Genomic DNA, 24,471 nt, shown 5'->3' with positions numbered 1-24,471 from the left:
CTATTCAAGTCTTTTGTCCATTTATTAGAAACTTGAGTGGAATTGTCTTTTCATTATTGACTTAGAAGTTCTTTATAGATTCTGGTTACAATTTCTTTGTCATATATAAAATTGAAAATATTTTCTCCCAGTCTTTGGCTTGCCTTCCCACTCTCCTAGTGATGTTTTTATTTTAAAGAGTGTATGTTGTTGAATATATGAGCATACAGATTTTTGTAGTGTTCTCTTGTTATCCTTTTAATGGATATGGGATCTATAGTGATTATCACTCTTTGATTCCTGATATTGGTGATTTATACCTTCTCTATTTTTAACTTTGTTAGCCTTGCTAGAATTTAATCAATATTATTGGTTTTGTTTTTTTAATAATGAGTTTTTTTCCTTTAACATCTTTATTGGAGTATAACTACTTTACAATGGTGTGTTTAGTTTTTGCTTTATAACAAAGTGAATCAGTTATACATATATATATATCCCCATATCTCTTCCCTCTTGCATCTCCCTCCCTCCCGCTCTCCCTATCCCACCCCTCTAGGTGGTCACAAAGCACTGAGCTGATCTCCCTGTGCTATGCAGCTGCTTCCCACTAGCTATCTATTTTATGTTTGGTAGTGTATATATGTCCATGCCACTCTCTCACTTTGTCCCATCTTACCCTTCCTCCTCCCCATATCCTCAAGTCTATTTTCTGGTAGATCTGTGTCTTAATTCCCATCTTACCCCTAGGTACTTCATGACCTTTTTTTTTTAGATTCCATACATATGTGTTAGCATATGGTATTGCTTTTTCTCTTTCTGACTTACTTCACTCTGTATGACAGACTCTAGGTCCATCCACCTCACTACAAATAACTCAGTTTTGTTTCTTTTTAGGGATGAGTAATATGCCATTGTATATATGTGCTGCATCTTCATTATCCATTCATCTGTTGATGGACACTTAGGTTGCTTCCATGTCCTGGCTATTGTAAATAGAGCTGCAATGAACATTTTGGTACATGACTCTTTTTGAATTATGGTTTTCTCAAGGTACATGCCCAGTAGTGGGAATGCTGGGTCTATGGTAGTTCTATTTTTAGTTTTTTAAGGGACCTCCATACTGTTCTCCATAGTGGCTGTAGCAATTTACATTCCCACCAACAGTGCAAGAGGGTTCCCTTTTCTCCACACCCTCTCCAGCATTTATTGTTTGTAGATTTTTTGATGATGGCCATTCTGACCAGTGTGAGACGATATCTCATTGTAGATTTGATTTGCATTTCTCTTATGATTAATGATGTTGAGCATTCTTTCATGTGTTTGTTGGCAATCAGTATATCTTCTTTGGAGAAATGTCTACTTAGGTCTTCTGCCCATTTTTGGATTGGGTTGTTTTTTTTGATATTGAGCTGCATGAGTTTCTTGTAAATTTTGGAGATTAATCCTTTTGTCAGTTGCTTCATTTGCAAATATTTTCTCCCATTCTGAGGGTTGTCTTTTCATCTTGTTTATGGTTTCCTTTGCTGTGCAAAAGCTTTGTAGTTTCATTAGGTCCCATTTGTTTATTTTTGTTTTTATTTCCATTTCTCTAGGAGATGGGTCAAAAAGGATCTTGCTGTGATTTATGTCATAGAGTGTTTGCCTATGTTTTCCTCTAAGAGTTTGATAGTGTCTAGCCTTACATTTAGGTCTTTAATCCATTTTGAGTTTATTTTTGTGTATGGTGTTAGGGAGTGTACTAATTTCATTCTTTTACATGTTGCTTTCCAGTTTTCCCAGCACCACTTACTGAAGAGGATGTCTTTTCTCCACTGTATATTCTTGCCTCCTTTATCAAAGATGAGGTGACCATATGTGCGCGGACTTATCTCTGGGCTTTCTGTCCTGTTCCATTGATCTATATTTCTGTTTTTGTGCCAGTACCATACTGCCTGGATTACTGTAGCTTTGTAGTATAGTCTAAAGTCCAGGAGCCTGATTCCTCCAGCTCCGTTTTGCTTTCTCAAGATTGCTTTGGCTATTCGGGGTCTTTCGTGTTTCCACACAAATTGTGAAATTTTTTGTTCAAGTTCTATCAAAAATGCCAGTGGTAGTTTTATAGGGATTGCATTGAATCCGTAGATTGCTTTGGGTAGTATAATCATTTTCACATTGTTGATTCTTCCAATCCAATAACATGGTATATCTCTCCATCTATTTGTGTCATCTTTAATTTCTTTCATCAGTGTCTTATATTTTCTGCATACAGGTCTTTTGTCTCCTTAGGTAGGTTTATTCCTAGATATTTTATTCTTTTTGTTGCAACGGCAAATGGGAGTGTTTTCTTAATTTCACTTTCAGATTTTTCATCATTAGTGTATAGGAATGCAAGAGATTTCTGTGTATTAATTTTGTATCCTGCTACTTTACCAAATGCATTGATGAGCTCTAGTAGTTTTCTGGTAGCATCTTTAGGATTCTCTTTTTATAGTATCATGTCATCTCCAAACAGTGACAGCTTTACTTCTTCTTTTCCGATTTGGATTCCGTTTATTTCTTTTTCTTCTCTGATTTCTGTGGCTAAAACTTCCAAAACTACGTTGAATAAGAGTGGTGAGAGTGGGCAACCTTGTCTTGTTCCTGATCTTAGTGGAAATGGTTTCAGTTTTTCACCATTGAGGACGATGTTGGCTGTGGGTTTGTCATATATGGCCTTTATTATGTTGAGGAAAGTTCCCTCTATGTCTACTTTCTGGAGAGTTATTATCATAAATGGGTGTTGAATTTTGTGGAAAGCTTTCTCTGCATCTATTGAGATGATCATATCGTTTCTCTCCTTCAATTTGTTAATATGGTATATCACATTGACTGATTTGCATATATTGAAGAATCCTTGCATTCTGGGATAAACCCCACTTGTTCATGGTGTATGATTCTTTTAATGTGCTGTTGGATTCTGTTTGCTAGTATTTTGTTGACGATTTTTACATCTGTTTTCATCAGTGATATTGGCCTGTAGTTTTCTTTCCTTGTGACATCTTTGTCTGGTTTTGGTATCAGGGTGATGGTGGCCTCGTAGAATGAGTTTGGGAGTGTTCCTCCCTCTGCTATATTTTGGAAGAGTTTGAGAAGAATAGGTGTTAGCTCTTCTCTAAATGTTTGATAGAATTCGCCTGTGAAGCCATCTGGTCTTGGGCTTTTGTTCATTGGAAGATTTTAAATCACAGTTTCAATTTCAGTGCTTGTGATTGGTCTCTTCATGTTTTCTATTTTTTCCTGGTTCAGTCTCGGAAGGTTGTGCATTTCTAAGAATTTGTCCATTTCTTCCAGGTTGTCCATTTTATTGGCATATAGTTGCTTATAGTAATCTCTCATGATCCTTTGTATTTCTGCAGTGTCAGTTGTTACTTCTCCTTTTGCATTTCTAATTCTGTTGATTGGAGTCTTCTCCCTTTTTTCTTGATGAGTCCAGCTAATGGTTTATCAATTTTGTTTATCTTCTCAAAGAACCACCGCTTAGTTTTGTTTATCTTTGCTATCATTTCCTTCATTTCCTCTTCATTTATTTCTGATCTGATCTTTATGATTTCTTTCCTTCCGCTAACTTTGGGTTTTTTTTGTTCTTCTTTCTCTAATTGCTTTAGGTGTAAGGTTAGGTTGTTTATTTGAGATGTTTCTTGTTTCTTAAGGTAGGATTGTATTGCTATAACCTTCCCTCTTAGAACTGCTTTTGCTGCATCCCATAGGTTTTGGTTCTTCGTGTTTTCATTGTCATTTGTTTCTAGGTATTTTTTGATTTCCTCTTTGATTTCTTCAGTGATCTCTTGGTTACTAAGTAGTGTATTGTTTAGCCTTCATGTGTTTGTATTTTTTACAGATTTTTTCCTGTAATTGATATCTAGTCTCATATTGTGGTGGTCAGAAAAGATACTTGATATGATTTCAATTTTCTTAAATTTACCAATGCTTGCCTTGTGACCCAGGATATGATCTATCCTGGAGAGTGTTCCATGAGCACTTGACAAGAAAGTGTATTCTGTTGTTTCTGGATGGAATGTCCTATAAATATCAATTAAGTCCATCTTTTTTAATGTATCATTTAAACCTTGTGTTTCCTTACTTATTTTCATTTTGGATGATCTATCCATTGGAGAAAGTGGGGTGTTAAAGTCTCCTACTATGATTGTGTTACTGTCGATTTTGCCTTTTATGGCTTTTAGTGTTTACCTTATGTATTGCGATGCTCCTATGTTGGGTGCATAAATATTTACAATTGTTATATCTTCTTGGATTGATACCTTGATCATTATTTACTGTCCTTCTTTGTCTGTTGTAATAGTCTTTGTTTTAAAGTCTATTTTGTCTGATGTGAGAATTGCTACTCCAGCTTTCTTTTGATTTCCATTTGCATGGAATATCTTTTTCCATCCCCTCGCTTTCAGTCTGTATGTGTCCCTAGGTCTGAAGTGGGTCTCTCGTAGGCAGCATATATACGGGTCTTGTTTTTATATCCATTCAGCCAGTCTATGTCTTTTGGTTGGAGCATTTAATCCATTTTTATTTAAGGTAATTATCGATATGTATGTTCCTATTACCATTTTCTTAACTGTTTTGGGTTTGTTATTGTAGGTCTTTTCCTTCTCTTGTGTTTCCTGCCTAGAGAAGTTCCTTTAGCATTTGTTGTAAAGCTGGTTGGGTTCTGCTGAATTCCCTTAGCTTTTGCTTGTCTGTAAAGGTTTTAATTTCTCCACTAGATCTGAATGAGATCCTTGCTGGGTAGAGTAATCTTGGTTGTAGGTTTTTCCACTTCATCACTTTAAATAAGTCCTGCCACTCCCTTCTGGCTTGCAGAGTTTCTGCTGAAAGATCAGCTGTTAACCTATGGGGATTCCCTTGTATGTTATTTGTTGTTTTTCCCTTGCTGCTTTTAATATATTTTCTTTGTATTTAATTTTTGATAGTTTGATTAGCATGTGTCTTGACGTGTTTCTCCTTGGATTTTTCCTGTTGGGACTCTCTGTGCTTCCTGGACTTGATTAACTATTTCCTTTCCCATATTAGGGAAGTTTTCAACTATAATCTCTTCAAATATTTTCTCAGTCCCTTTCTTTTTCTCTTCTTCTTCTTGGATCCCTATAATTCGAATGTTGGTGCATTTAATGTTGTCCCAGAGGTCTCTGAGACTGTCCTCAATTCTTTTCATTTTTTTTTCTTTATTCTGCTCTGCAGTAGTTATTTCCCCTATTTTATCTTCCAGGTCACTTATCCGTTCTTCTGCATCAGTTATTCTGCTATTGATCCTTTCTCCATCCCAGAGATGGAGATCTCTGAGAGATTTTTGCCATTTGACATTACATGGAGCTGGGAGGTTGGTCCACAAGAGTGAGAACCAATATCCTGAACTTGGCTCTCCCACCTCAGAGGCACAGCCCTGATTCCTGGCTGGAGCACCAAGAGCCTGTCATCCACATGGCTCAGAATAAGAGGGAGAAAAAAAGAGAAGGAAAGAAAGAAGAAGATAAAATAAAATTAAATTAAAATGTTATTAAAATAAAAAATAATTATTTAAAAAAATTTTTTTCAGTAATAAAAAAATAGGAAGACGAGAGCAACCAAACTAAAAGACAAATCCACCAATGATAATAAGCTCTAAAAACTATATCAAAAGAAAAAAAAAGGGGGGGACAGACGGAACCCTAGGACAAATGGTAAAAGCAAAGCTATACAGACAAAATCACACACAGAAGCATACGCATACACACTCAGAAAAAGAGAAAAAGGAAAAAAAAATATGTATCCTTGCTCCCAAAGTCCACCTCCTCAATTTGGGGCGATTCGTTGTCTATTCAGGTATTCCGCAGATGCAGGGTGCATCTTAGTTGACTGGAGATTTAATCTGCTGCTTCTGAGGCTGCTGGGAGAAATTTCCTTTTCTCTTCTTTGTTCTCACAGCTCCCAGGGTTCAGCTTTGGATGTGGCCCCGCCTCTGCCTGTAGGTCGCCTGAGGGCATCTGTTCATGCTCAGACAGGATGGAGTTAAAGGAGCAGCTGATTCGGGGGCTCTGGCTCACTGAGGACGGGGAGAGGGAGGGGTACGGATGCGGGGCGAGCCTGTAGTGGCAGAGGCCGGCGTGATATTGTACCAGCCCGGGGCGCGCCATGCGTTCTCCCAGGGAAGTTGTCCCTGGATCCCGGGACCCTGGCAGTGGTGGGCTGCACAGGCTCCCCGGAAGGGGGGTGTGGAGAGTGACCTGTGCTCGCACACAGGCTTCTTGGTGGCAGCAGCAGCAGCCCTAGCGTCTCATGCCCGTCTCTGGGGTCTGCGCTTTTAGCCACGGCTCGCGCCCGTCTCTGGAGCTCCTTTAAGCAGCGCTCTTAATCCCCTCTCCTCGCGCACCGGGAAACAAAGAGGGAAGAAAAAGTCTCTTGCCTCTTCGGCATCTCCAGACTTTTCCCGGACTCCCTCCCGGCCAGCCGCGGCGCACTAATGCCCTGCAGGCTGTGTTCACGCCGCCAACCCCAGTCCTCTCCCTGCCTCCGACCGAAGCCCGAGCCTCAGCTCCCAGCCCTGCCCGCCCCGGCGGGTGAGCAGACAAGCCCCTCGGGCTTGTGAGGGGCCATTATACTACTCTTGCATTTTGGGGCCATTATAAAGTAAAATAGGTCGGCCCTGATCCTCTGTGCGGGAATCTCTCCGCTTTGCCCCCCGCGACCCCCGCACCCCTGTTGCTGTGCTCTCCTCCGCGGCACCGAAGCTCCCCCCTCTGCCACCCGCAGTCTCCACCCGTGAAGGGGCTTCTAGTGTGTGGAAACCTTTCCTCCTTCACAGCTCCCTCCCACTGGTGCAGGTCCCGTCCCTATCCTTTTGTCTCTGTTTATTCTTTTTTCTTTTGCCCTATCCAGGTACGTGGGGGGTTTCTTGCCGTTTGGGAGGTCTGAGGTCTTCTGCCAGCGTTTAGTAGGTGTTCTGTAGGAGTTGTTCCACGTGTAGATGTATTTCTGATGTATTTGTGGGGAGGAAGGTGATCTCCGTGTGTTACTCTTCCTCCATCTTGAAGCTCCTCAATTATGAGCTTTTTGTTTTATTTAGTTTTCTGTTGTCTTTATGTTTTCAATTTCATTGACTTTTGCTTTTATCTTTATTAGTTCCTTCCTTCTCCTTGCTTTAGATTATTTTTCCCTTCTTTTTCTAAGTTCCTGAGTTAGGAAATTAGATAATTGATTTGAGACCTTTACTCTTCTCTAATATAAATGCTTAGCACTATAAACTACCCTATTAACACTGTTTTAGCTGCATCCCACATATTTTGGTATGTTGTATTTTTAATTGTCTAGTGATGAAAAGAAGTTTTTAATTTTAATGGCACCAAAATACCTATTTATCCTTTTATGGTTAGTGCTTTTCATGTCCTGTTTGAAAATCTTTGCTGATGTGATAAAATATTTTTCTCTTAAAAATTTTTCTTCTAGAAACTTTATTGTTTACCTCTTACATTTAGGTCCATGATCCATTTGGAATTGATATTTGTGTATGCTGTGAGGTAGGGATCAAAGTTTATTTACTTCCATTACATGTATATTCAAGTGTTCGAGCATTATTTATTGAAAAGTCCATCTTTTCCCCCACAATACTGCAGTGGGACTCTTGTCACAGTCAGGTGACTATTTATATATTGGTCTATTTTTAGATTCTCTTCCATTGGCCCATTTACAGTAGTCCACCCTTATCTGTGGGAGATATATTCCAAGCCCCCCAGTGGATGCCTGAAACCTTGGATAGTACTGAATCCTATATATACTGTTTTTTTCCTATATATTCATACCTATATTAAAGTTCAATTTATAAATTAGGCACAGTAAGAGATTTAAAACATTAATAATAAAAGAGAGCAATTTTAACAATAGAATATAATAAAATTTATGTGAATGTGATCTATCTCTCTGTATTTCGAAGTATCTTATTGTACAAATTTAATGCCTTTTCCATCTTAACTAAGCGTTTATCACACACTATGGCTGGAACTTATTCAGTCTAAGGTAAAACAACAAAACTATCACAAATTGTTTTTTCCTTCTTCACAATTTAAAGGATGGAAGATTTGTTCTTTCTGTCAGTCTTAGCAACCTCAGCATATAATCTTTTTCCTTCCTTATTAAGTCAAGAACATTCACCTTTTCACTTAAAGGAAGCACTTCATGGCTCCTCTTCGGCATATCCAAATCGCCAGCAACACTACTCTTGCGTTTTGGGGCCATTATAAAGTAGAATAGGGGTTACCTGAACACAAGCACTGCCGTGCTGCAACAGTAGATCTGATAACTGAGGTGGCTACTAGGTGACTAAGATTGGGATATGCTGGACAACGGGATGTTTCACATCCTGGCCTGGACAGAATGGGTGGGCACGAGATTTCATCATGCTACTCAGAACAGCATGCGATTTAAAACTTATGAATTGTTTATTTCTGGAATTTTTCATTTAATATTTTCAGCCTGCAATTGGCCACAGGTAACTAAAATCCAGAAAGCAAAACCATAGATAAGGGGGGACTACTGTATCTTACTTTGTTTTTGAATTCTATACCTTTATAATGTCTTGGTATCTTCTACAATAAATAGTCCAGTTATTTTTTAATTTGTCAAGATTTTCCTGACTAGTCTTGGCCCTTTGCATTTTCATATATATTTTAAAATCAGCTTGTCAAATTGAAAGGAAAAAAAAAGGCTGGGGGCTTCCCTGGTGGCGCAGTGGTTGAGAGTCCGCCTGCCGATGCAGGGGACACGGGTTCGTGCTGTGGTCCGGGAAGATCCCACATGCCACGGAGCGGCTGGGCCCGTGAGCCATGGCCGCTGAGCCTGCGCGTCCGGAGCCCGTGCTCCGCAACGGGAGAGGCCACAGCGGTGAGAGGCCCGCGTACCGCAAAAAAAAAAAAAAAGCTGGGATTTTGATTGGAGTTTCATTGACTCTATAGATCAATTTGAAGAGACTGATGCCTTAACACTAGTGGGTCTTTCAGTCCATGAGCATAAGCATGGTATATTCCCCCCACTCCCCACTTACTTAGGTCTTGTTAATTTCCTTCAGGAATTTTTTTGTAGGTTTTCATGTAGAAGTCTTGCTCACCAACTGTTAGATTTATTCACAGATATTTGATGGTTTTGATGCTATTGTAAATGGTCCTTTTAAAATTACATGTTCTATTTTGCTAGTATATAGAAACAAATCATTATTTTCTACTGCTATTATATCCAGTGATGCTGTCAAATTCACTATTTATAATAGTCTAGATCCTTATGGATTATGTACATATACAATCATAACATAGATGTCTAATCACAATTTTATTGTATTTTTGCTCTCCAGTTATGATACTTTTTAATTTCTTTTACTTACTTTATTGCCCTGGCCAAGACCTCCAGTATAATACTGAACACAAGTGATGAGAGTGGACATAGTTAAGAATATTTTGAAAATCTAGGTACCCAGGTCTTATCCCCTCAGAATTCCATAGATCCAGGTTGGGAGCCTGAAAAATGTACATTTTAACAAGTATTCCAAGTGATATTGATGTAGAGGTATCCTAGAAGCACACGTTCAGTAACATTTTTATTTTTATTTTTTATTTTTTTGTGGTACACAGGCCTCTCACTGCTGTGGCCTCTCCCGTTGCGGAGCACAGGCTCCGGACGCACAGGCTCAGCGGCCATGGCTTACGGGCCCAGCCGCTCTGCGGCATGTGGGATCTTCCCGGACCGGGGCACGAACCCGTGTCCCCTGCATTGGCAGGCGGACTCTCAACCACTGCGCCACCAGAGAAGCCCTGAGTAATATTTTTAAAGGATAAGCTTCTCACCTGAAGAGTTAGTCAGGATGAAATATTACACTCTTCTTTCTTCCTCCCCTCCCCATCTCCATCCTCTTCCATGCCGGTGATGGATGTATAAAATGTTATTTTTTGAGCCCCTTATCGTGCTGCCTCTGTTTTTCTGACTCTAGCTCTGGATATAACATGCATATAGGTGTCTTTAGTGTTAAAATATTGACTGGCTTTAGGAAAAAAAAGAAAACAGAAAGAAACAAAAATGGCCCTTATCCTGAGTCAGCAATCACATTCAAAAAGAGCAATCTTAGAAAATAAAAACAAACAAACAAAAAAACCCACTGTATTTGGAAGTTGTTGAGGTCATGGTTGAATTCAATCCCTTCTATACACACACCCACATCCACACATCCATACACACGCAAACCACCAACAATCATATGGGTGTTGCCACCTGATGCAAACAGTATGAGGAAAAAGAAACAGATTCTAAAGGATGTATAGTTACATAAAACAGAGTTGAACAATATGAAATCACTTGAGAGAAGTATGGATACCATGTGGTTTCCTAAATATAATTGGTTACAAATCAAAGGAACAATGTATTTTCTTAGATTAAGAGACAAAATATGCCATGGATATTTATGGAAAGAAGTAGAGATACAAGAATAGCTGTAAATACTTATAGAGTATTAGAGTTCGGTAGGGCCTTAAGGTCACGTTGTCTGATGCTCACATTTTTTTCCTACCAGTTTTATTGAGATATATACAGCACTGTATAAGTTTAAGGTGCACAGCATAATGATTTGACTTACATACATCATGAAACGATGACCACAATAAGTTTAGTGAACATCCATCATCTCATATGGATACAAAGTAAAAAGAAATATATTTTACCTTGTGATGAGAACTCTTAGCACATACTTCTTAACAACTTTCATATATGAGATACAGCAGTGTTAATCATATTTATCCTGTTGTATATTACATCCCTAGTACTTATTTATCTTATAACCTGAAGTGTGTACCATTTGACCACCTTCATCCAATTCCCCATCCCACTCCCACCTCTGGTAACCACAAATCTGATCTCTTTTTCTATGAGTTCATTTGTTTGTTTATTTTTGAAGTATAATTAACCTACAACACTATGTTAGTTCCTGGTGCATGACATAGTGATTCCATATTTCTATACATTTCAAATTGGTCACCGTTGGTAAGTCTAGTTACAATATGTCACCATACAAAGATATTACATACTTACTATAATCCCCACAATATACATATCTTACCCATGATTCATTTATTTTGTGACTGGAAGTTTATACCTCTTAATATCCCTCACCCATTTCTCTCACTCCCCAATCCCTTCTCCCAGCAACCACCAGTCTATTCTCAGCATCTACAACTCCACTTCCATTTTGTTATGTTTGTTCATTTGTTCTTCATATAAGTGTGATCACATGGTATCTGTCCTCCATCCCATCCAGGTCCATCCACGTTGTCACAAATGGCAAGACCTCATTCTTTTTTTATGGTTGAGTAATATTCCACTGAATATATATACCACATTTTCTCTATCCATTCATCCATTGATGGGCACCCAGGTTGTTTCCACATCCTTGACACTGTAAACAGTGCTGCAGTGAACATAAAGTTGGACATTTCTCAGATCCACATTTTTGTTTACTTTGGACAAATACCCAGGAGTAGAATTGCTGTATTGCACGGTAGTTCTATTTCCAACTTTCTGAGGAACCTCCACACTGTTTTCCGCATCCTTGACAACACCTGCTATTTGTTATCTCCCCAATAAAAGCCATTCTGACAGGCATGAAGTGACATCCCACTGTGGTTTCAACTTGCATTTCCCTAATGACTGGTGATATTGGGCATCTTTTTATGGGCCTGCTGGACATTTGTCTTCTTTGAAAGAATGTCTGTTTTACATCCTCTGCTCATTTTTTAATCGAGTTGATTATTTTTTTATGTTGAGTTGTATGAGTGCTTTGTATATTTGGGATATTAACTCTTTATCAGATATATCATTTGCAAATATCTTCTCCCATTCAGTAGGCAGCCTTTTCATTTTGTTGATAGTTTCCTTCACTGTGCAAAAGCTTTTCAGTTTGGTGCTGTCCCATATGTTTATTTTTGCTTTTGTTTCCCTTGCCTCAGGAGACATATCAAAAAAATATTGCTAAGACTGTTGTCAGTGGGCATACTTCCTATGTTTTCTTCTAGGAGTTTTATGGTTTCAGGTCTTACATTTAAGTCCATTTGGAGTTTTTTGGGTTTTGCTTTTTGTTTTTGTATATGGTGTGAGAAAGTAGTCCAGTTTGATTCTTTTGCAGGTAGCTGTCCAGTTTTCCCAACACCACTGATTAAAGAGGCTGTCTTTTCCCCATTGTGTATTCTTGCCTCTTCTGTCATGGATTCATTGACCGTATAAGCGTGGGTTCATTTCTGGATGCTCTATTCTGTTCCTACAACCTACGTGTCTGCTTTTGTGCCAGAGGTTGCACTTCTCTAGCTGAGGGGACAGGGTGACTTACCCAGTGGTACTTGGTGAGGTAGTGGTAGGACTGGAAGCAGCCTCCACCAGCCCTGATTCCCACCCCAGGGCTCTTCCCCTGATGTTACTTAGTCCGATATTTTATGATGAAAGGTCATATATATGAAAGGAATCCAAGAATAAAGAATGTGGAAACATTGGGACAAGCCCACAAGAGTAAGAACTTCATAAAGGAGTGAATCCTTCATACAGGATAAGAGTGAGATACATGATCTGGGACTGACTTTGTAGGGGAATTATAAAAAACTAAGAAATATGGGAGAGAAAAAGAGAGGCAAAGTGAAAAGATAATGGGAAAACATAGATGAGACAAAGAAGACAGTAAATTATGGAAGCCAAAAAACTGGAAGGTAATAGTCAGAAATGAAAATATCATAAGATAATTCAAGAACATGCGGATAGATGTAGTATTTTTATGTCTCTTTTGAAAAAATATATCTAGAATTATTTCAATAGTAATAGTCCATATGAAAGAGATAATATGAAAGTACATTTAAACTCTTTTGAAGAGAGGTAAACCTAAAATTGTAGCATTATTAGTTCCTAATCCTCTAAAATGTTGAATGAATAAGAAACAGAAATTCAAATATTTATTTCTCTATGTGAAGAACCATTATTATGTAACATCAAAGAAACAGAGAAAGCTAAGACTAGGTATTCCTTCAGATGACTTTATTGTTTATTTTTTTAAAGACATGGCTGATGAATGAAAATACAAGGGGTTGGGAAATCCCAAACAATTTGAACAATCAGATAGCACTGCATTAATTCAAAGAGAGGTATAGTTTATACAGTATGCAGAACTGTTGGAGTTTATTTCCCTACTTTTGCACGTCCTTAAGAGCTTGCCCCTAAATGTTAAAATCACATTGGTTTGCAGCCTGATTAATCATCGAAAAGCATTAACCTTCATGGTTCATTTGATGAGCCAAATACCCCTGTTGTTCCTCCTGGGATAGGAGGCATCCATTTTTAATCTATGTTTAACAGAGATAAATGGGAAGTAATAAGGAGGCAAGTATCATAGAAAATGAATTTAAAATATGGATAGTCAACCAAATATATCTACTTAGCAAATCAATGTACTGGTTAAAGACAGGATTTGAGGTCAGGCATGGATTTGGTCCCCAATTTAGCTACTCATTTACTCATTAGTTACATAACCCTCCTTCACTCCTTTTTTCCCATTCTCTCCTTCTTTGCTCCCTTGCTTTCTCCCTCTCCTCTCTTTTTTGTATTAAAAGAATATCTATTGAGCATTTACTACGTACTGGATTCATGCCACAGACTAGTGGGTCAGTTATCTCACATTTCTGAGGGAGAACATGGAAAGTTTATGGGGAAGAAATTCGTGGTGTACAAAACAAGGAAATGTACAGATGCAGAAATGAGTCAGGCTTGTTTGGACAACTCTGAACAGACTGTAGGGAAATAATGAGATGAATTTGGAAAGCCAGATGGAAGTCAGGTCATAAAGGGCCCTGAATGCCAGGATATGCATTTTCAAATTAACACGCAGGGAACCGGCTATTAGAAATCTAGTGATTAGGAAGTTAGTCTAGTACAGGGAGGACAAAGGAGGAGATTATTTCAAGAAGGATAGATTACTCAAGAAAGAAATGGACTTAACTGTTGAAAGGATGTTGATGACCTTTAAAGTAACTTTGAGTGGTGGGGATAAAAAGTAGTGGTAGGGATGCAAGGAGGGGATTAAGAGTGAAAAAATGAAGCCTATGGGGCCAAGCGTTCCACAGGAAGGGTAAACAGAATGGGAGAGAAATAGTATGGTAGAGATTGAGGAGGCGGCAAGGCTAGGGCAGATGGAGAGTTGCTACCTATGTGTGAAGTAAGAGACTGCCGGGGACCAGCCCCAGCTGAACAGGTTTCACCGAAAGGGGAGACGGAGTCGGCGTGGACAGAACACAAGACACCTCAGAGGATGCAAGGATCTGCCAAATTTATTTTCATAATTCCGAAGCTTTTATACTGTGAGGCAATCTCACTTTCAATCTTAACAATCTAGTTCCCTCGCCAAAAACCCCTTACAAGCCATAAAACAAAGATCAAAAACAAAGGTACAAAGCCATAAAACAAAGGTCATTTTCGTCAGCAGATTACATCAACAGGTTAAACAGGTTTTTATGGTCAAGTAGTCTTCTGATCTCTATAGTCTCTTTCATCCCCTGTGGTTAGGTACATCTTGGTCACATCTAGGTCAGGAACTTTATCTGCGGTTCCATTATTCTTCCCAGAAGTAAATGTTCTTATACCTGTATGTTCTGTTTAGTTAGCTGGTTACACAAAACACAAACTCAAACACATTACTCTTTTACAATCTATAAATGCCTTCAGGCCGTAACATTTTACCTTTAACATCAAAACAAGGTGCTATAAATGTACTAACCCTAGGGGGTCTTTGTGGAGGGCATTGTACCTTAAATCTGTCACCAAGGTCCTTTGCAAAATATTTACAAAATATAATTTGTCCCTTATATCTATTCTTATAAAAAGAGCAGTAAAGCTTATATATATTTGCCTTAAAGCTTACCCTATCTAATTTCGCATATACCCATTGTAATAAAAACCTTCCCCGCCACCAAACCCAAGAATTTCCTAGTATATCTTTAACTCCCCAGGGAGGCCATAACTCATCCAATTTACTTTGTAAAGTAGGTTCTTGCCACAAAAACATTCCTGTCGTATTTCCCCGAGCCCAATGCCCTGGCCCGGGAGTGGGGATCTCAGGTGTAGTCATCAAGGGAGCCGGAGTGATTACAATCTTTCTTGGCTTTTCCCTAGTTGGGATCTTTCCTTAAACCCTCCATCGGAACTGGGAATATTTCCCAACCCCAATAGCAATCCTACAAAATCACTTTAGGCAAAGGCAGGGGAAGACAAGGGGAACCACACAGAGCAAAGCCTTGCTACCACACAGAGGAAAGCTGTGGTCCACGGAGGAAATGGGAAACAAAGCCCTGCTGCGGCGGGAGAGCAGTTGCCATTGGCCAGGTCTCTTGTCTGCTACCTGGGTTCCCATCTGAGCTGGGCGTGGGAAGCGAAGCAGCCATGGGGACAAGAGACCTCCATCAAAAGGGGTGAGGGTTCAGGCTCCTGCAAAGTTGGGGGGTGAGGGTCTATGCCCCACCTCTGTTGGCCCCCAAGTTCTCTCCTGATGGCCCCTCTGCGACTGTGCCTGTCTTAGGTTGTTCCTTCCCTGAGGAATCTTACCCGTCTCTGGCTAACCAGCCATCCTCCGGGGCCAAGCAGGGAGATGTGAGGTGTGCGAGGTGCAGTGCCCCCAGAGAAGGTCAGTTCTCTGTCACCTTGGTAGCCTATGCCCCCGTGGCCTCCACGCCCAGCACCTGCCCTGGGATTCCTTCGCCAACTGGCGGGGCCCCGGCTCTGGTCACATGTCTTCGGGAACCCAGGTTTCTCCTCCAGGGAGGGCCCAGCTTACAGCACTGGGCAAGAGAGACCGATTGCAAGGCACCAGCCACCAGGAGGCCTCAACAGGGTAGGGGGAGTGTAAAAAACCCTATGTTCAGGAAGCTTTGCTTTTCCATATATGTGTCTGACAGCATCAGCTTTGCAGAGGAGAACTTTGCCTCTCCATATTTGTACCCGATAGCATCAACTTTGCTTGACACTACGGGTCTCGTCTGTGCTGTAACTCAAAGGCACTTCCTATGTGGCTCCCGACAAGAGACCAGCGTAAAGAGACTGAAGATTCTAGGGCGGGCGCAAGGATACAGGGTAAGAATTAGAAACGACAGGTGAAATGGAGAGGGAAGTCTTGCAGAGCTGAAGCAGTACTTCATCCTCTGAGATTGAAGGGCATGAATTGACACTGAGATTTCCTTTGTAGCAGGGAGGGAATCAAGGTAACATTTATCTGTGTACTCCAGGTGGGCTCTCATTAGAAAGAAATGTGGCAACGTCGGGCCACAAGAAGACGTGACTGAAGCTGCCGGAAGACAGATATCAAAGAGTTGAGCCCATCAATAGGTTCAGTAGGGGCAGCGAACCATTGTGACTCACACTCCAGAAACCTTTCTAGGTTTGGCTGCTGTGTAACATGGGAAGGTTGCAGTGCAAACATTCAAAGAAATGTAAGGTGCCCTTGATCTTCACCCTCTCCTTCAGAAACAATGGTAGAGAGTTATAGAGATTCCAGGTCCAATCCAAAGACTATTATTCATGCTCTAAATCGCCAAATAAAAAGCCGAATGGGTACTTCCGTAGAGCTAAACATATCCTAGAAACCCGTGGTGGTAAGAAAGCCACTCAATTCTGCATGAATATGTCTAGTCTACATTCAGAATATCAACTCTAGAAACTTTACTGCCAAACTGCCCCCAAAGTTATATACACTTTCCCTCTGTCCTCCACCTCTAGGGCTCAACGGGGGCCTGCAAGAGAGCTTCCAGGGAGTCCAGATCTGGTTCCATCTCTATTTGAGCTCCAGGTTGGGGAAGAGGGAGCAGAGGGGTACTCGATATAGCGTGCTCTCTTCCATGACCAGCTGGGCCTAGGCTCGCACCCCAGGAATAATAACTCACGCAAGGAAAGCTGAAGCTGGGCTATCTGGTCGGGCATCCTCAGCCCAGAGAATCCTGTGGGTTGAGGAGACCCTCGTGTGCACTTGAAAAGCAAGCGGAGTAAGTGCCTTTGGCGGGAGAGGGCACAGTGCTGACTGGGCATCCTTGCTTCGGAGTCCTGCCTTTCGCATTAGCCTACCTGTGCCAAGAGCTGAGAACTGGGGCTGCGGGCAGGAGGCGGGGTGTCCGTCCGGGGCACTGACCCGTTGGCCCTGTGGCTGAGTGCAATGACGGGGAGCCCTGAGCACACGCCGGGCCTGGGCCGATCCCTGCTCCAGTCCATAAATCCTTAACGGGTTTTCTTTCTCTCCCCTCCCCCTTTTCTCTCCTTTGCTCTCTTTCTTTCTCTCTCCCTCTTCTCTCCTTTCCCCTCTCTTCCCCCCTCCCTCCCCGCCCCCTTTCCCTTCCTCTCCCATCCCCCTCTGCCCTCCCCCTTGCCCTGCGGGTGAGCCTCTTCCTTCCCCTCCCCCCCTTTTTCCGCCTCCCTCCGTCTCTCTCCATCTCCTCCCTCAGCTCGCCGGGCGACCCTGCTTCTGCCTCCCACATTAATGGCGGCATCTTCGGAGGACGATATAGACCGGCGGCCCATCAGAAGAGTCCGCTCCAAGAGCGACACTCCGTACCTCGCGGAGGCCAGGATCTCCTTCACCCTGGGGGCAGGTGAGGACGAAGCTCTTGCCTTGCTCTCTCCGCCACGCCGCTTCCTTCCCTCCTCCCCGGCTGGCTCGGCCCCCAGCCCCTCCTGTGGTCCCCCTCCCCCTCGCGGCCGTGCCCTCCCCTCCGCCCCACTTCCTACCCAGCCGGGTCCCTGGCGCTCGCTCGCTCGCTCGCTCGCTCTCTTTGTGTGCCGAGTAAGGAGGTGTGTGTGTATGTGTGTATTTGTGTGTGTGTGTGTGTGTGTGTCTGTGTGTGTGTGTGTGTTGAGCAGGTGGGGGAGGGTAGTGCGTGGAGCCCTGCCTCCGCCGGGGAGTCGCACGCGGGCTTTCCCCTTCCTTGAAGCGAAGGATGTGTTGTCACTGATAACAATGATCGTAGGCGTAGCCGAGAGCTGGGTCGGGATGCTCCACCGGCTGTGGGCAGAGGGTTTGGCAAGGCTCCGCTGGTGTGGTTTGCTGGTGGGGCTACTACAGGGTGGAACTTGTTGGTGACGTTCAGACTCTGGTGATTTTGCCGGGTTGATACACGCCTGCTGCGGTTTTGGAGTGAGGAGGGGCCGGGCGGGGATCACAGCTGGGAACGGGACCAAGCACTTGGCAAGCAACCGTAGTGATGATAATAATAGTATGGTCTATAGGATGCATATGGGGTGATGATAGGAAGCTGTCACTAGAACTGGTGCCCAAAGTGGCCCAGATGGAATTAAGTGAAAAGGGTAACTGACGTGGAGGAGGGAGGGAAAGAAGGGGGAAGGAGAAGAGAGGAGGACAGAGGAAGGAAGGGAAGGAGAGAGGGCCGGAGAGAGGGAGGAAGGAAAAGGAAGGGAGGGAGAAAGAAAGAAGGAAGAAATGAACCACAGAGAAGACTGAGGGATTCAGGGAGTCAAACTGAGAGCTGTCAGGGTTACCTGAAAGGAAGCACCCAGTGTCCGCTGTCTCCACTGCTGCTGCAGCTCCGGATTCACAGGCAGACCTCACCTCCTGTTACTAGTAGATGGTCACTATCACCCAGAGGAAGTTGTTCGCTACTAACTTCACGGGGCTGCCTTTTCTGAAAGACTGCTAAGTCTCTCCCTCCAAGCTTGTGTCTCTTCCTTTCTAGAATCCCTTGGTATTCTCGCAACTCCAGTGCAAAAAGAGTGAGGGCATTTCCTGAAGATCCTCCTTCAAAATAAGTTTAAAAAGAACATGATATCAATACCTTTTTCTTTAGGAAACTCAGCACTTGAAAATGGAACTGAATCAAACAAAGTGTGTGTGTGTGTGTGTGTGTGTGTGTGTGTGTGTGTGTGTGTGTGTGCTGGAACAAAGAGAAACTTCAGATAATGACTATTTTACACATTATTGAGAAGTTTGAACAAAAGAGAAAACTCTGCATAAAGAAACAAGATGTGTTGGCTAAGGAACCATATTTTATGACCGATAGGATGGTAACTGAATGTGCCGAAGTAGCCAAGTTCTTTGGAGTGTAATTTTCCTGTCTCGATGATTTTGATTTTTTTAACCCTGTGTTTTCTCGTCACCCCTGAAATGTTTGCCTCTGGATTTGGCACTGGAGAAAGAGGACTTTATTGGAGGAGGCTTTGACAGTTTTTGTGGCAGGCTGTAGTAGCCTATGGTCTTCGTTTGGAACTATTAATCCTTCACTTGTATGTTCCAGGTTCAGAATATGATGTGAGGGGTCTTGGAAAGGACTGAGAAGAGTTCCTTTTAGGATTGAGATTGTTTTCTGACCCAGAGAAATTAAGAATTATTCCTTTGCTATCAAACTCTGGTATATTCCCTTGGTGTCTTTGGCTTGGCAGAGAAGGAAGGGGGCTTAAGAGGCAGTTAATAAGGTTGTTTACCTACTACTGGTGCTTTTACAACAAAACAATAAAATAAAGCACTAAAAAAGAGTTTCAGGTTTCTGCTACTGTTGAGTTGGGCTGAACCCTTTTGCCACCAGATTAAAGCCAGTGACTTGCAGTCTTTTATCCTGCGTAAATTGCTCTGGAGGCCAATGAAAAGATTGGACTTTTCAGACAAGACTTGTCTCCCTTCCATCTGGAAATAAACAAGCCAAACGAGCTCCCAGTCCCTTATGAATATGTTCCTTAGAGTAGCCTTAAAAGCACAGTGTCAAGAAAGACAGCAGCAAGAAAGAGGAATGCGGTGGGAGAGGATGTTTCTCAAGGACGGAGGAGGGCAGTTGTTGAGGGTTCTGCTCTGCGACTAGGGGAGCTGTCCTCTCGGTGGTGCTGAAGCCAAGGGCTGGGTGAGAGGCGTGACTGTGAGCCCGACAGCAGAGGGAGGGGTGCTCAGTCCCTCTCTGTGATGGAATCCCAGGGAAAACGCGCACGGTCTGGCCACCGAAAACTTTTCTATCCCTGCCCACCTACGTTTGCCGCCTGTTTACTACGCCTCACGCCCACTGCTCCACTGCTCACATCGGGAGGTTTTGCTCTAATTTTGTGCCGGCAGCTCACTCCTGGGGCTTTGTTGATTTTCCAGCTGGCTTCGGGCTGCTTTTCTGACATAGTAAGATCTACTCGCAGATGTGCCTTTCCCTCGCGTTTAAAAGTAATTGTAACCCCCGGTTTAAAAAGCAAACAGCCTTGTTTATCTCCTTGAGCAGCAACTTGCAATTAAACTATTAGCGTCGTTATCAGCATTGCTGAAGAGAGGAGCCTGCATACTCTGGATAAATTACATAATTTGGGCATAGAGAGAATTTTGTTTGTCTCTTAACAACAATTTATAAACGATTAAGCAAGGAAGCGTTCATCTGCCCTTTCTTCCCGCTCCTCTCCTACCCCTAGTCACTTACTCTTTATTCTTTCCAGAGAAATTCTTTATTGGTTTAAACTATTTATGCTTAGCATTCCCTTTCTCACACCCACTCATTTTATATAAGCCCATGTTTAATATTTGAGAGGTTTAGTAATGCTTCAAGGAAATAAATATACACATATTCATTTTACTTGGAAATCATGATATCATGAAATCATCTGGGGACCAACTCCCTTAAAACTAATGTGTACACTTGCCAGATAAAGTGGACTGAGCATTTTGAATATTGATTCAATACTTAAGCATTCCTTCAACTACACCCTGTCCCTGATGGTACTTATTAATATCATTTCAGAAATAACTCCACAGCTTGAGTGAAGCATATAATCCTACAGTCCCAAGTCCGTCAAAGAATAGCAGCAAAATGTGGGTCTTCCATCACTTTATGAAGATGCTAATTTCAAGTTCAGTCTAAATTGAGAGAGTAGAGAACACAATTTTTTTCTGAACCATGACTTCATTTTTCGAAACGATCCTCTTTTGTAGGCTTTTTACCTTCTATTTAGCATTTAGTATATGCAAACATTGACAGTTGATTGTTTGCTGAAGATAGTATACATGCTAGAGAGAATGAAGCCAACGTATTTGCTGAAAGTTACTCAGACACGTTAGATCTCATTTAAAACACTGGAAGAAGTTTTTTTTTCCTGAGAAATTCAAATGTGTTAAAAGGACATCGTGTAACAGAAGAGTGTGTGCACACTATTCGTAGCAAGTGCTTCTAATTGTGTTCTCACTCCGTAATGAACATCACTGGCATTTAGCTCGTAAGACCTTACCCTGCCTCATGAGGTCGTTCATTCACCGTATTGAAGTGAATGCAATGTAGATTTGCAGCTCATCTAGCAAATATTTCCCCATGGGCTAGTTTATTCTATTTATTTTTACTTTAACAGTATATAGAAGAATATTTGATACATAGAAGGTACTGAGACAGAAAGGTTCTCCATAATTACACACCAAAACGAATGAAAGTGTTGTGATACATAGAAGATTTAAGCACATCTAAAAGTTCTTAAAGGGATGTCAAAAGGAGGAAAGCTAGTCCTAGGATGATATAGGATTGTTTAAAACACAAAACCAATATTTTGCACTGTTGAGAAGAGTAAGTACTTCTCTAATCATATGTATGTTTAACCTTTGTTGACATCTCAGAATTGCTTTGTACGTATGGAGGAGACTTTAAATTAATAGCGTCGTCAACCCCAGAATACTTATCCTCTTCGGAAGGCTGAGATCTGTTTTTGTCCCTGATGTTAGCCAGAGGTATTTGTTTCTGACTCCCATTGGTCTCCTCCACTCTTTCAGGCCTAGAAGAAAATTGCAGTCAGAAGTGGCTTTCCTCTGGCTACTTTTTTTTTTGCGGTACGCAGGCGTCTCACTGTTGTGGCCGCTCCGCGGCATGTGGGATCTTCCCGGACCGGGGCACGAACCCGTGTCCCGTGCATCGGCAGGTGGACTCTCAACCACCGCGCCACCAGGGAAGCCCCTTCTCTGGCTACTTTTAAGAATGGCTGGGTCAGTCATATTAAGTTTTAAATTGAGATCCCTTTTCTACCTCTCTTGAGGAGGAAGACCTTTATCCCTTAGCTAAATTATAAAAGTTCTGATATTGAGAAGTGACATCTCAGAATGCGCTATTGTCATTTAGCAATGAGGACTATCTCTAGAAGATATTGTGAATATTGTCATGCTGAACCAATCTGAAGGTCTTGGTAAACATTCTCCTTCACTCTTTCGCTGAGGAATGCCTATGCATGTATCCCTCATAATATTTTTGTTACTGATTTCAAATTGAAGGCAGAGCATGTGGGTCTGGCTTTTATATGGTGGACCCCAAATCTCCTTTAAAGTATTGCTTCTAGCTTTCAGTAGCCAGAATCCAAGTAGCTGACCATGTAGCTGACCAGAAGCCTCTATTGTGGGGCTCTCTGAAGGTTTGTCCTCCTTCTGTGTCATTGGAAAAGCTAGCTAACCCGATAATCTCACAATGTCATGCATTAAGGTGGTACTAATGAAGACCACTCCAGATAACATAAATAATATACACGAGGTACAGAAAAGTGAGTAATTAACACCAAGAGAAAACAGGAAACCCTTTGCCGTGAATGTTTAACTTGTCTGCTTACGATGTCATTGTTTCAACAACAATTCATACATTTATGAGATAACTAAAACATGAAATCTGAGTCGCATGGTTCAATTTTCTTAGGATCTTTTGATCTGGGCACTGTTAAAAAATTTTTTTTTAACATCTAAGTATTGTATTTACTATTATCACTAAATGCTAAGTTTCTTGTTTGGTTTAACTGTATATGCCCATATATTCTAATTTCATGGAAGACGTTGGAGGTGTGTCTTATATAAAAAATAAGAATCAGGAGTCAGAAGAACTGATTCTAATCTGTTCCTCTAAGACCGTAGGCAAGTCATTTAACCTTTGTGGGTTTGATTCACTCAGCTCTAGATTTTTAAATCTCGAAAGTCCCATCCAATCTAAAAAAATTATGTGAATAATTGGCCCTTCTAACTCTGGCTGTGCTAATGGATACATACTATGCCACTGATTTTATGTATAGTCTAATTTATGGTATAAAACATATAGACTAGCATAATTACAATAAGAATTAAAATATCTGATCAAAGCTAAGTTATAAAAATAAGTTTGATTAAAAGAATAATTAATATATATTATAGTAATTTAAAATAAATTATTAATAATAACTAAGAATTGCCAGAAGGCACATTTATATGTACCATATTAATCAAAATGTTTTAAATTTGAGTATTCAGGGATTAGAGTCTTTAACGCAGTTGATGCTCCGTAAGTGTTTGCTGTGTGGTTGAATATGGTATTATAGAAAGCTTAGCAATACATGGAAAGTCAGGAAACTAAATATTAACCCAGTTCCCAATTGGCATTTTAAGGCTCGTAGCCTGTTCTTTCATAATTAAAATGAAATGAGTATACCTATAAGATCTATAGTTTCCTTTTAAATTACCAGGGAAGGGAAATATGTATACAGACTAGCTAAATGGCAAGATTCAATCAAGCTGCAATGTACCCTTTTGGAATTCACAAATAGAAGAATCCTAACTTCTAGGCACTGTCTGTGAAACTTGACCATGAACTACAAAGAACTTTGTTTCCTTTTTCTTCACAGGCATATAAGCTGACAGGAGCAAATAAACTGTTGGTCAGAATAAGTGCACATTAATAGATTTACATACATACATTTTAATACTAACCAAAACTATTTTTAAGTTCCTTATGGAGTTATTCTTTGACATACGCAACTTCAATTCGTCATAATTTATTGCGCAAGTAAAATAATTAAAATTCAAGTGGGAAGAGAAGATAACTTGTAGAGCTATTTTTCTCTTTGATTAATAAAGTGACATAGGGAACATACATTATAGCCAGTGTTACGTATAAACTGAAGAGGGCCTGAAGGGACAAATAATAGATATAAGTTTTTCCTCATTGTATGATACAAGAAAAACTCTAGAATTTTCATATTTTGTTTCATATCCCCTCCAACCACTTTAGTAGGTGATAAAGTGGATATGATTTCCGGGATGTGGGGGGGAAATGTGGGCCATGTTGACATTTTAATTGCTTTAATTTATAAGTCTTTTATATAATGAAGGATAGTTAAAATAAAAGGCAGAATCGATTTTGTGGCCTTTTTGAATGATGATGGATTCAGTTGCATGACTTTCACACAGGTTATCAAAGGACAAGAGGAATAATCTCATGCTAGTAGTTATTTAATATTTATGAAGGCAAGTATTGTGTAAAAGCCTGTAGATTTCCTATTGATCTTTTCACATTTGTATACCTTATACTAACAATTCAGTAGCAGAATCTTTGAACATTAAATACCTGGGCTGTAATTGCAGACATGAGGATTCAATATACAGTCAACCCTTTGTATCCATGGTTCTGAATCTACGGATTCAGCCAACTGCGGGTTGAGAGCACATTATTTCTGGATGTTTATCAATCAAAGGGCAACAAGTTGGTT

General features: G+C 41.0%; 1 protein-coding gene and 1 long non-coding RNA gene across 12 annotated transcripts in view; one reads left to right on the top strand and one right to left on the bottom strand.

The window, feature by feature from the left end:
• The window catches only part of LOC125965553 (uncharacterized), a 943,317-nt gene that overhangs the window by 398,971 nt on the left and 519,875 nt on the right, over positions 1-24,471 (bottom strand). The window lies entirely within an intron of this gene.
• PHACTR1 (phosphatase and actin regulator 1) overlaps positions 1-24,471 on the top strand; it is a 548,258-nt gene that overhangs the window by 22,850 nt on the left and 500,937 nt on the right. For all 11 annotated transcript variants that reach the window (XM_033434884.2, XM_033434879.2, XM_033434878.2 and 8 more), the window contains one exon: positions 17,469-17,615. In XM_033434884.2, coding sequence (XP_033290775.1) covers positions 17,469-17,615 — 147 coding nt within the window. The remainder of the gene's footprint in view (positions 1-17,468; positions 17,616-24,471) is intronic.

Source organism: Orcinus orca, chromosome 10 (genome assembly GCF_937001465.1).
Source record: "Orcinus orca chromosome 10, mOrcOrc1.1, whole genome shotgun sequence".
Lineage (NCBI taxonomy): Eukaryota > Metazoa > Chordata > Mammalia > Artiodactyla > Delphinidae > Orcinus > Orcinus orca.
This window is presented reverse-complemented; position numbering and strand designations above follow the sequence as displayed.